Here is a 14,166-nt window from a genome sequence, read left to right as displayed (position 1 = left end):
AATCCAGGTTGACGAAAATCTCCCCGCTTTGCATTTCTCAAGGTTGTAAGATTGCTCTTTGCGCACCTCGTGCGTCTGTTTACCCCGAATGACATAGAAGACGCACCTCGTGCGTCTTCTATGTTGCCCCTTCATTAGGCTGCACCTGCTTGCGTCCAGGCGCGCAATAGGCGGATTTCAGAGCACTTGCAAGGAGCACTTGCTCGGAGCACAGCTTCATGCACGCTTTGGTACCATGAGGAGCAATAATTGGTTCCTCCGAAATATTTACCCTCCTGTGCAGTTCTGAATGTGTCAGTCAGAATAGTTTGTTCCCTTATGTTGCTACACAATGTCAAATAAAAATGTTAAGTCGAATAATGCAATCAAATAATCACCTTATGCGCGATAGACGCAGACAGCTTAAAACACGCAGGGTGTGGGTTAGACATTTGGAAAACCTTTTTGGATAAATATCACAATGATGCGCCACTTCTGCTCCTGAAGGGTAAGGGTGAGTTGCATTTATTCTGCTTCAAGCGTGGATGAGTATTTGAGATAAATTGTGACTTAGGCAGTGGATTACTCTAGTAGACAATGGTGCCAACGGGCCGGTGCACGAAGTGTCCACCTCGGCTCTGGTGCACGGAACTGTGAGAGCCGGTTACCACTGGAGCGTGGTGCACCTCGGCCTGGTGGTAGGTGCTGCGTTTGGGAGAGCCATTTAATTGTGTTAGAACCAAGAACAAATCCGTCGTCGATGAGAAGAGAACTTCTTGGCCATGAGCTGTAACGTCAGAATGCGGCTAGACGTCTTTGCTTTTAATATTATGATAGAACAACCAAATTCACTCATTAGAAATAACAACTAGCTATATGTTTTCGCACATAGGGAATTTATTATAGTTGGTGTCGACTTGTAGAGAGCGAGAGACGAATATGATATGCAATGTTGGTTCACGCCAACTTAAGTTTCAATCAACCTGTGCGCAGTGGAGGCTGCCCACTAATTGTAATAAACTTTCAAGTAATACATTATTTCTCAATACACTAGAATGCAGCCTGGAATGCAAGATTACGAACAAAGCACGTGGTGATAGCGGAGAAAATTATTTACAATTGAGGTCCAGGCTTCAACTTATTGACTTGTAATGTTTCCAATGAGATTGATTCTGAATCTTTCCTTGTCTTGTAGAAAGACGAACTTTACTCACCCAATGAATGGGTCGTGCTTGGTGACGATGGTCTTTGGGTGGACGACCTTCTTCTGGCTGATGGTGTACCCGTGGGCGTGGGGTGGCACGTAGGCCACCTCGCTGTGGTGTTCCACCACCGGCTGACGCACCACCGTGGTGGCCACGGGGACGTGGACTGCAGCAGCGTGGTAGGCGTATGGTGCCACGTATCCGGCCTGGCAGCAGGCGGCCAGCAGGACGATGCAGGGCACGAGGGCTGTCTGGATGAGCATGATGGAACTGGTTTTATAATAATGATAATAATAATCTTTTTTTGGGGGTTCCCAGAAAACAACCACATTGGTCTTCTTATTCGTGCACCAACACAACAAGCAAAATGAGCAAGCAAGTACATAGGCTCTAAACATTTACAAAAAAATAAATAAAATAAAATAAAACATCCAAGACAAACATAATGCTAAGCCTAGCATTATGTTTTTAACCTAGGCATAAAGGCCCGTTCACACTCTTGCAACCGAGTGCGACCGAGAGAGACCAAACCGGTTTTTAAGCCTTTTGCGATCTCTTAGGACCAGCTCCGCTCAGTGCATCCGGTCCCAAGAAGTCTTTCTCGGTCGTACTCGGTTGCAAGAGAGTGAACGCGCCTTAAGGCTGTAAACACGTGGACACCATATTTGAGCTTATTGTTAAGAGCGCATGCGAACTCCGACTACCCGGGTTTCACCTGGCATAAACCGTCCACTCTTGTAGCGGAGTACCCGCTGTGGATGGGATACTAAGGGCTTCGTTCAGCATGCCCTTAGCAGAATGAAATTTATTTTGCTGTCAGTGAATACCGACTACTCGAATGAAGTTATCTTGAGAACTTAAAACCACATTCAATCGGTGGAGCATGTTGCATATTAATTTACGAAGGATATTTAGCTTTGTGCAGAAAAGCGCTGATGAGCGCCATTCCAGAACACTGAAAGAGAACAAGCTCTACGGCTGAAAATGGTGTTCTTGTGGAATCGCGGGCAGTGAGCTTCAGTAACATGCCAGTTTGTAATTTGCCTCGCGGGCGGTATTCAACTTGTTCATCCAATTATCCAGTTTGACTTGTAACCGTAGCACACATGTTCTTTCGATCCCTCGTTAAGACACCTGAACAACTATTAGTGCGCTAGAAACAAAAACGTGCTTAAGGTGTTTTGCGTTACACATAAAATATCTGCGCCCTCTAAGTGTACTCACAAAGGTGTTCATGCTGTCTGTGGATGGAGATACTTCGACTGACTTGCTGGAGCCAAGACTGTGCTGCAGCCTTGTTAAGGAGTCGTTTTATGGCTGGCTTTGAGGAAATAGTGAAATGTGCCGAAACAAGTGTGTTCGAAGAGCGCGATATATCCCGCCCTTATCTTATTGCGACATCGCAGAAAATACTCGTCGCATTTTTCTGCGGCTACCAAGAGAGCAGTAAGCAACGAGGGCATATTTTAACACTTACTTTCACTCACTACTGGAATCTCATCAGTGTGCGCGACACGATTGTTTGTACGCAGAAGGCGTCATGTGAAAGCCGCGGTTGGTGTTCCCTTGAAGGATGGGGTCGTTGCCCTTCCTGTGGAATGCTTTCATAGTTTAATGAAAAATATCTTTGGTGCTTAGGGTTTCACTACGGAACTGGGATACAGTTGGAGTTCTCTGTTTATGGCGTTTCTATCAAGCGGCGTCTGAAAGCCATTTAATAATGAGTGTTAAAAAAATAAGCTAAACGTCAACAGAACCTCAGCATTCCTCAGACGTGACGACACTTTGCGGCCCCTAGGAAAATAAACTGCAGACTTTATAAACTCGGAAGTGGCTACGGCGTTTTGAGCTTTATTCCAAGTGGTAACAGAAATTTGGGTTACGATTACGGCAGGGGATCTCTAAAAAATGGCAACTGTACTTTTAAGTTTCGAGTGTTATTATCAGAAACAGGTTTATGATTTTTTGCTCTCTCTAAATGGATTTTTTTTTTCGTTTTATTCTTCTCTCACAAAGCTTAGAAAGATTCTTTTAAAAGGACACCCACAAAGGCTCGCAATCGTGACCTAACTATCGCTTTGAACGCTTATTGAAATGTCAAAACTACATACAAATATACGTGCGGCGCGACAACTTTTTTTACTTTACGCTTATGGTTTCAGCATAAACGAGATTACATGACACTTTTAAGTGTCATGTAATCTCGTTTGTTGCGGGTGGATTCCGGGTGGAAGAAAGAATTTTTCCTTTTACTGTCAAGCTGTGAAGCTTGGGGTTTGATTAGTGAATGAACGCTTAATGCACCCTAACACGTCGTTCCTTGAATTGTTGCGTAGAAAAAGTTTCGAAACTTGCGTGTTTTCTTTCCTTGTTTTTTTTTTCGATTTTAGATCGCCGCTATATTTTGAGAACTTTATTGCATAAGCACCAATACATTGTTTTAATTGAAAATCTAAAATAGGGATAATTCAGTGCAATACCAAACAAAATTGTTTTTATATTGTCAAAACAGGGTGCAAATATTAAGGCACACCCTTTCACCGGGCTTTATCAATCTCTCCATGCATAGAAAGGTAAGACTTCTGAGGGTAAAAATTAAAGCACCGCATCTGAAAAAAAAAAAAAAAAATATATATATATATATATATATATATATACATAATAAAAGATCGGGTCAGGGGGCAGCCTAAACAAGGTTCTGTGCTCTCGAGTCCACAGGGTAGCTTATTTCTTTTACGATAATATGTCCCAAGTTTGTATTCCACAGAGCGAAATATAATCTGAAAAGATACATTTTCTCTAAGTACTACGCACCGTGCATATAGACCGCACGTCAAAATATCTTCCCACACAATAAACCTTGTTTACATTGTTGGCGAGCAATAAGATTGAATCATAGAGAAGCAGGGGTGAGAATACAAATCAGTGTTATCTAAACTGTGTTTTGAATCGTGATTAAAAACGTGTTCTAAATTTGAAGCTTTTAATTCTAATTTAAATTGAACTTTTTTTGTTAATAAAGAATACCAAAGTATGATATGTTTTTATTTGTCTAATATTGGGGGCTATGAATGTGAATTTATTCTGTTTTTAAATCAAAGAATGGTCGAACACAGAAAAATTTATATCAGTCTAAGTGCGATCACAAAAAAGTGGTGTTCACGGCCACATGGGAATATTGTGCTTTCTTTCTATTGTTTACCACGTTACGCTACGTTTTACTCCAATTAATTAAGCGCGCAAAATGAAGACACTAACTCTAGAAATCTAATGTTCTACTGAAAAATAATAAGAACGCAAAAATAAAAATAAAAAATAAAGCTTTCTACCGAATAAAACAGATTGGAAAGTTTTTGATATATTGAGGCTCGGTTTCCTCCATAAAAAATGGTTAATTCAGCCGCACTTGATATAAAGACTAATTCCTTCTTCCGCACCATTTCCAGTGATTGGACCGATAGATCGATCGATCGTTCACGTTTAAAAATACGTGTAGTGATTAACACGCACTACTCTGTAACTACATCCCAGGCAGCACACTTGCTTGGGCAAGCTGGGGCCAGGATTGGGCCTTGGTCGTAATAGACTGGACCGGGGCCGCCCAGTGAATTCGGTAAACTGCCAGCCTGGCACTTCGCTGCTATTTCTGGGCCCGCGAATTCCAAGGAACTGCCAGGGAAGCGCTTTCCTTGGCGTTCCTTGTTTTTCCGTGGTCCGAGCAGACCAATGTAGCCAGACGGCCGCCAGCGTTGAAGGTTCAGTGGCGCTTCATTGTATTACCTGGCCCTAAAATTTCTCGGACCTGCCAGGGAATGGATTTTCTTGGCGTTCCCTGTTTTTTCTTGGTCCGAGCCGACCAATGTAGCCAGACGGCCGCCAGCGTTGAAGGTTCAGTGGCGCTTCATTGTATTGCCTGGCCCTAAAATTTCTCGGACCTGCCAGGGAATGGATTTTCTTGGCGTTCCCTGTTTTTTCTTGGTCCGAGCCGACCAGGGACGACAACCGGCCGCCAACATTAAGATAGGTTCAAGGCAAGGCCTTCCTTGGTGTTCCTTGTTTTCACTTGGTCCGAGACAACCAGTGTAGATAGCCACCGATTGAGTACTTTATCAAGCAATAGCGCAAACAAGCGACGGAGATTTTTCACTGTCGCTCGTGGCGTCGCTCGGTTCTGGAGCCGTAGTGGTCGCTTGCTCCCGTCGCATAAGTTTTGATTAGCGATGTTTTCTAGACATTCAGAATCCAACCGTCCAACGAAGCAGGAGCGACAGAAACCTCGATTTGGCAAGCAACGAAGGAGGGCGACGAGGACCCGCTGTCGGTCGATCAGTCGCTCGACGAGGCAAACAGCATGAAAGCGACGGGAGCAAGCGACCACCAAAGCGATGAGCGTTGTCTAGAAATCCAGAACCGAGCGACGCGACGAGCGTCCGTGGGAAATCTCCGTCGCTCGCTGAACCGCTTACAAGGGGTTCAGCCTTGACGCGTATGTACTTACTACACCGAGCCCATGGTCTCACCGCCACGACCGGCGCCAGTGGTCACCGGCACAAGAGTCGAACTTCCCATCCACTGAGCTCAGCCAGGCTCGGCGATCGCCGTCGGACACCCGGCACAGTGAACTCGAAGTGACCCGGGCCGGCGCACGGGCGAGGCTCGCGTCCCGACGCATGTAAGCGATTTCACGAGCGACAAGTGACGGCGAACCGCTTCGCTGTTGCTCGGTCAGTCGCATGGCAAAGCAAACCGCATGAAAGCTCTGGCAGCGAGCGACCAAGGCGATGAGCTACGTTTTCTAGAGATCTAAAAACCGAACGACGCGACAAGCGACAGTGAAAAATCTCCGTCGCTCGTCGCTGACTCACGTAGCTTGTGCCGTCGCCCGTATCGTCGCTCGCAACTCGCATACATGCGATTCATGAATTGGACTGGCCACTACGCATCTGGTCTTAGGTGGTAATTGGAAGCTCTTACTTAGAAATCAACTTTGCAATATCAGACGTATACAAACATATAATTACGAGCTTAAAGGTTGAATATATTATATAGGTACAACATGAAAAGAACTTTGTGAAGGCACAGACAGACGCAATGTTTTGCAACTTCAAACCTTCAAATTAAGTAATTTAGAAAGACATCCAGAAACTTAGGCTTCCAGAAGGTTCATTTTCCAAAGACGCACTGCTCACAGACAGTAGGAGAAATCGCAGAAGGCACTTGGCAAAGACCAATTGAAATTCAACCACTGCCACGAGAGCCACCGCAACAAGGACTGACTGATAATGATGTGCGGCAGAACGCAAACATACTTGACAGCTTCATGCAGGGCAGTGAAATGAACATATGATGTGGCAATTTAGCCAATTCTCTGTTGCCAAAAAGTCAGTCATTGCCACAAAACAATACTTTGCTGCTGTATGAACAACACAACAAACTCATGCTTGTGTGAAAACATTTATTTTCACAGCCCCCAGACCAGTGCAACGCAACTCGCAACACTTTTCGCAAAAAAAGGAGAAATGTCCAGCAGGAACTTCTTGCTTTAACCAAAAATCAAAGATAACTATTCCAAAGACTCGGTTCCACGCACCGGTCCGGTGCATGGAACTCAGTCTAGCAGTAATTATGAACAACGCCAGTTTGAGAAAAGTAGGCCGTCACTCATTATGTTCACGTTGCTTTTTCGTGACTACGTCTTCGGCCTTTCTTTCTTTCTAGCGGACATGTCCACCAGAAAGTTCTTGCCAGCCAAATGTTGCAGCCAAACAGGCCCAACACTCAGTTCCACACAGAGGAAAGAGGAGACAGCCATGTCCGCATGAAAGCAGCTTGCACACCCACACACTGATCAACAACCACGCACGCGTTGCCGGGAAAGAACTTCCAAGCAGCCGCCAAGACAGCCGACGACAGCCTCTATGACAGGTTTCAGCAAAAGTCCGGCAGAAAGTTCTGGCCAGCCAAATGTCGCAGCCGAACAGGCCTAACACTCAGTTCCACGCACCAGTACGGACTCCAGAAAAGAGGAGACAGCCATATCCGTAGAAAAGCAGCTTGCACTCACACACACTGATCAACAACCACGCCCATATTGCCGGGAAAGAACTTCCAAGCAGCCACCAAGACAGCCGACGACAGCCTCTACGACAAGTTTCAGCAAATGTCCGGCAGAAAGTTCTGGCCAGCCAAATGTCGCAGCCGAACAGGACGAACACTCAGTTCCACGCACCAGTACGGACTTGAGAAAAGAGGAGACAGCCATGTCCACACGAAAGCAGCTTGCGCCCCCACACACTGATCAGCAACAATGCACGCGTTGCTGGGAAAGAACTTCCAAGCAGCCACCAAGACAGCCGACGACAGCCTCTACGACAGGTTTCAGCAGATGTCCGGCAGAAAGTTCCGGCCAGCCAAATGTCGCAGCCGAACAGGCCGAACACTCAGTTCCACGCACCAGTACGGACTTGAGAAAAGAGGAGACAGCCATGTCCACACGAAAGCAGCTTGCACCCCCACACACTGATCAGCAACAATGCACGCGTTTCTGGGAAAGAACTTCCAAGCAGCCACCAAGACAGCCGACGACAGCCTCTACGACAGGTTTCAGCAAATGTCCGGCAGAAAGTTCCGGCCAGCCAAATGTCGCAGCCGAACAGGCCGAACACTGAGTTCCACGCACCAGTACGGACTTGAGAAAAGAGGAGACAGCCATGTCCACACGAAAGCAGCTTGCGCCCCCACACACTGATCTGCAACAATGCACGCGTTGCTGGGAAAGAACTTCCAAGCAGCCACCAAGACAGCCGACGACAGCCTCTACGACAGGTTTCAGCAAATGTCCGGCAGAAAGTTCCGGCCAGCCAAATTTCGCAGCCGAACAGGCCGAACACTCAGTTCCACGCACCAGTACGGACTTGAGAAAAGAGGAGACAGCCATGTCCACACGAAAGCAGCTTGCGCCCCCACACACTGATCAGCAACAATGCACGCGTTGCTGGGAAAGAACTTCCAAGCAGCCACCAAGACAGCCGACGACAGCCTCTACGACTAGTTTCAGCAAATGTCCGGCAGAAAGTTCTGGTCAGCCAAATGTCGCAGCCGAACAGGCCGAACACTCAGTTCCACGCACCAGTACGGACTTGAGAAAAGAGGAGACAGCCATGTCCACACGAAAGCAGCTTGCGCCCCCACACACTGATCAGCAACAATGCACGCGTTGCTGGGAAAGAACTTCCAAGCAGCCACCAAGACAGCCGACGACAGCCTCTACGACAAGTTTCAGCAAATGTCCGGCAGAAAGTTCTGGCCAGCCAAATGTCACAGCCGAACAGGCCGAACACTCAGTTCCACGCACCAGTACGGACTTGAGAAAAGAGGAGACAGCCATGTCCACACGAAAGCAGCTTGCGCCCCCACACACTGATCAGCAACAATGCACGCGTTGCTGGGAAAGAACTTCCAAGCAGCCACCAAGACAGCCGACGACAGCCTCTACGACAAGTTTCAGCAAATGTCCGGCAGAAAGTTCTGGCCAGCCAAATGTCGCAGCCGAACAGGCCGAACACTCAGTTCCACGCACCAGTACGGACTTGAGAAAAGAGGAGACAGCCATGTCCACACGAAAGCAGCTTGCGCCCCCACACACTGATCAGCAAAAAGCACGCGTTGCTGGGAAAGAACTTCCAAGCAGCCAACAAGACAGCCGACGACAGCCTCTACGACAAGTTTCAGCAAATGTCCGGCAGAAAGTTCCGGCCAGCCAAATGTCGCAGCCGAACAGGCCGAACACTCAGTTCCACGCACCAGTACGGACTTGAGAAAAGAGGAGAGAGCCATGTCCACACGAAAGCAGCTTGCGCCCCCACACACTGATCAGCAACAATGCACGCGTTGCTGCGAAAGAACTTCCAAGCAGCCACCAAGACAGCCGACGACAGCCTCTACGACAGGTTTCAGCAAATGTCCGGCAAAAAGTTCCAGCCAGCCAAATGTCGCAGCCGAACAGGCCGAACACTCAGTTCCATGCACCAGTACGGACTCGAGAAAAGAGGAGACAGCCATATCAGCAGGAAAGCAGCTTGCACCCCCACACACTGATCAACAACCACGCACACGTTGCTGAGAAAGAATTTCCCAGCAGCCACCAAGACAGCCGACGACAGCCTCTATGACAGGTTTCAGCAAATGTCCGGCAGAAAGTTCTGGCCAGCCAAATGTCGCAGCCGAACAGGCCGAACACTCAGTTCCACGCACCAGTACAAACTCCAGAAAATAGGAGAAAGCCATGTCCACACGAAAGCAGCTTGCACCCCCACACACTGATCAGCAACAATGCACGCGTTGCTGGGAAAGAACTTCCAAGCAGCCACCAAGACAGCCGACGACAGCCTCTACGACAGGTTTCAGCAAATGTCCGGCAGAAAGTTCCGGCCAGCCAAATGTCGCAGCCGAACAGGCGGAACACTCAGTTCCATGCACCAGTACGGACTCGAGAAAAGAGGAGACAGCCATATCAGCAGGAAAGCAGCTTGCACCCCCACACACTGATCAACAACCACGCACACGTTGCTGGGAAAGAACTTCCAAGCAGCCACCAAGACAGCCGACGACAGCCTCTATGACAGGTTTTAGCAAATGTCCTGTAGAAAGTTCCGGCCAGCCAAATGTCGAGGCCGAACAGGCCGAACACTCAGTTCAAAGTACCAGTACGGACTTGAGAAAAGAGGAGACAGCCATGTCCGCAGGAACGCAGCTTGCACTCACACACACTGATCAGCAACAATGCACACGTTGCTGGGAAAGAACTTCCAAGCAGCCACCAAGACAGCCGACGACAGCCTCTACGACAGGTTTCAGCAGATGTCCGGCAGAAAGTTCCGGCCAGCCAAATGTCGCAGCCGAACAGGCCGAACACTCAGTTCCACGCACCAGTACGGACTTGAGAAAAGAGGAGACAGCCATGTCCGGAGGAAAGCAACTTGTACCCCCACACACTGATCAGCAACAATGCACGCGTTGCTGGGAAAGAACTTCCAAGCAGCCACCAAGACAGCCGACGACAGCCTCTACGACAGGTTTCAGCAGATGTCCGGCAGAAAGTTCCGGCCAGCCAAATGTCGCAGCCGAACAGGCCGAACACTCAGTTCCACGCACCAGTACTAACTCCAGAAAAGAGGAGACAGCCATGTCCGCAGGAAAGCAGCTTGTACCCCCACACACTGATCAGCAACAATGCACGCGTTGCTGGGAAAGAACTTCCAAGCAGCCACCAAGACAGCCGACGACGGCCTCTACGACAGGTGTCCGGCAGAAAGTTCCGGCCAGCCAAATGTCGCAGCCGAACAGGCCGAACACTCAGTTCCACGCACCAGTACGAACTTGAGAAAAGAGGAGACAGCCATGTCCGCAGGAAAGCAGCTTGCACTCACACACACTGATCAACAACAATGCACGCGTTGCTGGGAAAGAACTTCCAAGCAGCCACCATTACTGCCGACGACAGCCTCTACGACAGGTTTCAGCAAATGTCCGGCAGAAAGTTCTGGCCAGCCAAATGTCGCAGCCGAACAGGCCGAACACTCAGTTCCAGGCACCAGTACGGACTTGAGAAAAGAGGGGACAGCCATGTCCACACGAAAGCAGCTTGCACTCACACACACTGATCAACAACAATGCACGCGTTGCTGGGAAAGAACTTCCAAGCAGCCACCAAGACAGCCGACGACAGCCTCTACGACAGGTTTCAGCAAATGTCCGGCAGAAAGTTCTGGCCAGCCAAATGTCGCAGCCGAACAGGCCGAACACTCAGTTCCACGCACCAGTACGGACTTGAGAAAAGAGGAGACAGCCATGTCCACACGAAAGCAGCTTGCGCCCCCACACACTGATCAGCAACAATGCACGCGTTGCTGGGAGAGAACTTCCAAGCAGCCACCAAGACAGCCGACGACAATCTCTACGACAAGTTTCAGCAAATGTCCGGCAGAAAGTTCCGGCCAGCCAAATGTCGCAGCAGAACAGGCCGAACACTCAGTTCCACGCACCAGTACGAACTTGAGAAAAGAGGAGACAGCCATGTCCGCAGGAAAGCAGCTTGCACCCCCACACAGTGATCAACAACCACGCACGCGTTGCTGGGAAAGAACTTGCAAGCAGCCACCAAGACAGCCGACGACAGCCTCTACGACAGGTTTCAGCAAACGTCCGGCAGAAAGTTCTGGCCAGCGAAATGTCGCAGCCGAACAAGCCGAACACTCAGTTCCACGCACCAGTACAGACTCGAGAAAAGGGGAGACAGCCATGTCCGCAGAAAAGCAGCTTGTACCCCCACACACTGATCAACAACCACGCACGCGTTGCCGGGAAAGAACTTCCAAGCAGCCACCAAGACAGCCGACGACAACCTCTACGACAAGTTTCAGTAAATATCCGGCAGAAAGTTCCGGCCAGCCAAATGTCGCAGCCGAACAGGCCGAACACTCAGTTCCACGCACCAGTACGGACTTGAGGAAAGAGGAGACAGACATGTCCGCAGGAAAACAGCTTGCACTCACACACACTGATCAGCAACAACGCACGCGTTGCTGGGAAAGAACTTCCAAGCAGCCACCAAGACAGCCGACGACAGCCTCTACGACAGGTTTCAGCAAATGTCCGGCAGAAAGTTCTGGCCAGCCAAATGTCGCAGCCGAACAGGCCGAACAGGCCGAACACTCAGTTCCACGCACCAGTACAGACTCGAGAAAAAAGGAGACAGCCATGTCCGCAGGAAAGCAGCTTGTACCCCCACACACTGATCAACAACCACGCATGCGTTGCCGGGAAAGAACTTCCAAGCAGCCACCAAGACAGCATCGACAGCCTCTACGACAGGTTTTAGCAAATGTCCGGGAGAAAGTTCTGGCCAGCCAAATGTCGCAGCCGAACAGGCCAAACACTCAGTTCCACGCACCAGAACAGACTCAAGAAAAGGGGAGACAGCCATATCCGCAGGAAAGCAGCTTGTACCCCCACACACTGATCAACAACCACGCACGCGTTGCTGGGAAAGAACTTCCAAGCAGCCACCAGGACAGCCGACGACAGCCTCTACGACAAGTTTCAGCAAATGTCCGGCAGAAGGTTCCGGCCAACCAAATGTTGCAGCAGAACAGGCCTAACACTCAGTTCCACGCACCAGTCTGGACTTGAGAAAAGAGGAGACAGCCATGTCCGCAGGAAAGCAGCTTGCACCCCCACACACTGATCAACAACCACGCACGTGTTGCCGGGAAAGAACTTCCAAGCAGCCACCAAGACAGCCGACGACAGCCTCTATGGCAGGTTTCAGCAAATGTCCGGCAGAGAGTTCTGGCCAGCCGAAAACAACAGACGAGGGAAAGATAAGGAGTTACTGCATATGGAGGAGTGGAAAGGCAACATGGCCGGACTTGGAGGGCAAAAGAAGACACGGTTGGGACCCATGAACATCTGAGATCTGCAATCTCTTGACTGTAGTGTCCTGGCCATCGGTTCTAAAAATGTCTAGGGCAGATGATTTCATCGGAACATCGAAAAAGTTCCTAGCATTTGTTAATGAAACGACTTCGCACGTGCTTTGAGACACCTCTAAAACGATGACTGGGGATTTCCTGATCAGGTAGCTGTCTCCTTTGTTGATGGTGTGGGTGACTCGTTTTGCAACAGAGAAGCATGTTGCTCCCGCATGTTCAGAAAGCCTGCGGCTAACTTGCGCCAAAGGGTTGCTATGTGTTCGCAGCAGGGGCTTGAGTTTTCCGAGAAAACTCTCGAAAGGGAATGCACTAAATGCGTCAAGCGGTCCATGGACAAGGCACTCCTCGGCAAGGTGGCTCAATGTGTGTACATTGTAGGTTGAAAAACCGTGCTCCGTAAAGTCCTACGGTGCCATACTCCTGCACAAAAAAACGAAGCAGGTCTCTGGCATAGGCGTTATGCTTAACGTGGTGAGCTGGTGATGCAAGAATTCTTATGGCCACATGCAAAAAGAGAAAATGTTCGTACTGGTGATCTGGAAGCAGGCCTCTAAGAACAACAGGTCCAACATACAAGAGGAAGGTCCGGAATTCTGTTGCCTTCCACCGGTCGACCTCGTCCACACCTCTGGGCTTCCGTTGGAAGTGTCGGGGGAATATTTAGGCACACGACTTTAGTCTTCTGTTGAGTTTTTCTTTCTGCGTGGTCCTCAACGATCAACGCCCCCTAACCCACGTTTGAAGCAGGCGGCGCATCACACCTAGACACACTAGATGCATGTAGTCTAGGGGGAAAAGAGAAATTATATCATTTTTCAGCAGAGTGAACGGCGAGTCACCCACGTGGTGCAATGGGTCCTCTTGGTCACGAAATGACTTGTCAGTTCGTTTTGGTGCTTCAAGTTCCGGGAATGTCATCCTTCCCTCAATGTGCCGAGCCTTCTGGCAGCACCTCTCACAGCCATGATACCCAGTATGGCCCTTGACCTTCTTAACAAAGCTCCTTGCAGGAGCATCGCATATGACGGCTGTTAAATGGACGGTTAGGCACGAACCTTTGTAAACGAAGCCGTTGGCTGTCATCTCTTTAATTTCCTTCAAGAAGGGGTCAAGAAAACTTTAGAGGTCTGTAGGCTTGCCGCTGTCGCAAAACATACTGACAACAAAAGGGGTGCTTTCACCACAGTTTGTCAGGCGACAAAGGATTGGCCAAAAGCCAATGTTTGAACTCTTATAAAGAGGGAGCCCATCAGTGTTTGCTTGGAGGAGAAGCTCCTGTGGCACTGTTTTCCCTTGCAGGGCTTGCTCGATATCTTTCTTCAGCCCAAAATGAATAAAAGTTCCATCCTGCTCCAGCGGGGCTTTCCTCTCGGTGCCGAGAATAGTTCGGGCATCTTTAGGGACGTCGTGGCCGAGTGTCCTTAACGCAGCAGCGGTCTCATTCACTGCTTCATGTGTGAGGTTGAAACGATGCGCTAAGATAGCCAGTT

General features: G+C 49.1%; 1 protein-coding gene and 1 pseudogene across 1 annotated transcript; both read right to left on the bottom strand.

The window, feature by feature from the left end:
* Window positions 1-566: 566 nt before the first annotated feature.
* LOC121834541 lies at window positions 567-2,420 on the bottom strand. The gene is made up of 3 exons (XM_042288245.1): window positions 2,409-2,420; window positions 1,194-1,435; window positions 567-684 (listed from the first exon to the last, which is right to left on the bottom strand). Exons 1-3 carry the CDS (start codon window positions 2,418-2,420, stop codon window positions 567-569), a joined length of 372 nt encoding a protein of 123 aa, XP_042144179.1.
* Window positions 2,421-12,573: 10,153 nt separating this feature from the next.
* Window positions 12,574-13,759, bottom strand: LOC121834542 (annotated as a pseudogene).
* Between the last annotated feature and the right edge of the window lie 407 nt (window positions 13,760-14,166).

The sequence above is a fragment of the Ixodes scapularis genome, unplaced genomic scaffold (genome assembly GCF_016920785.2).
Source record: "Ixodes scapularis isolate PalLabHiFi unplaced genomic scaffold, ASM1692078v2 ptg001352l_1___fragment_2___debris__unscaffolded, whole genome shotgun sequence".
Taxonomy (NCBI): domain Eukaryota; kingdom Metazoa; phylum Arthropoda; class Arachnida; order Ixodida; family Ixodidae; genus Ixodes; species Ixodes scapularis.
This window is presented reverse-complemented; position numbering and strand designations above follow the sequence as displayed.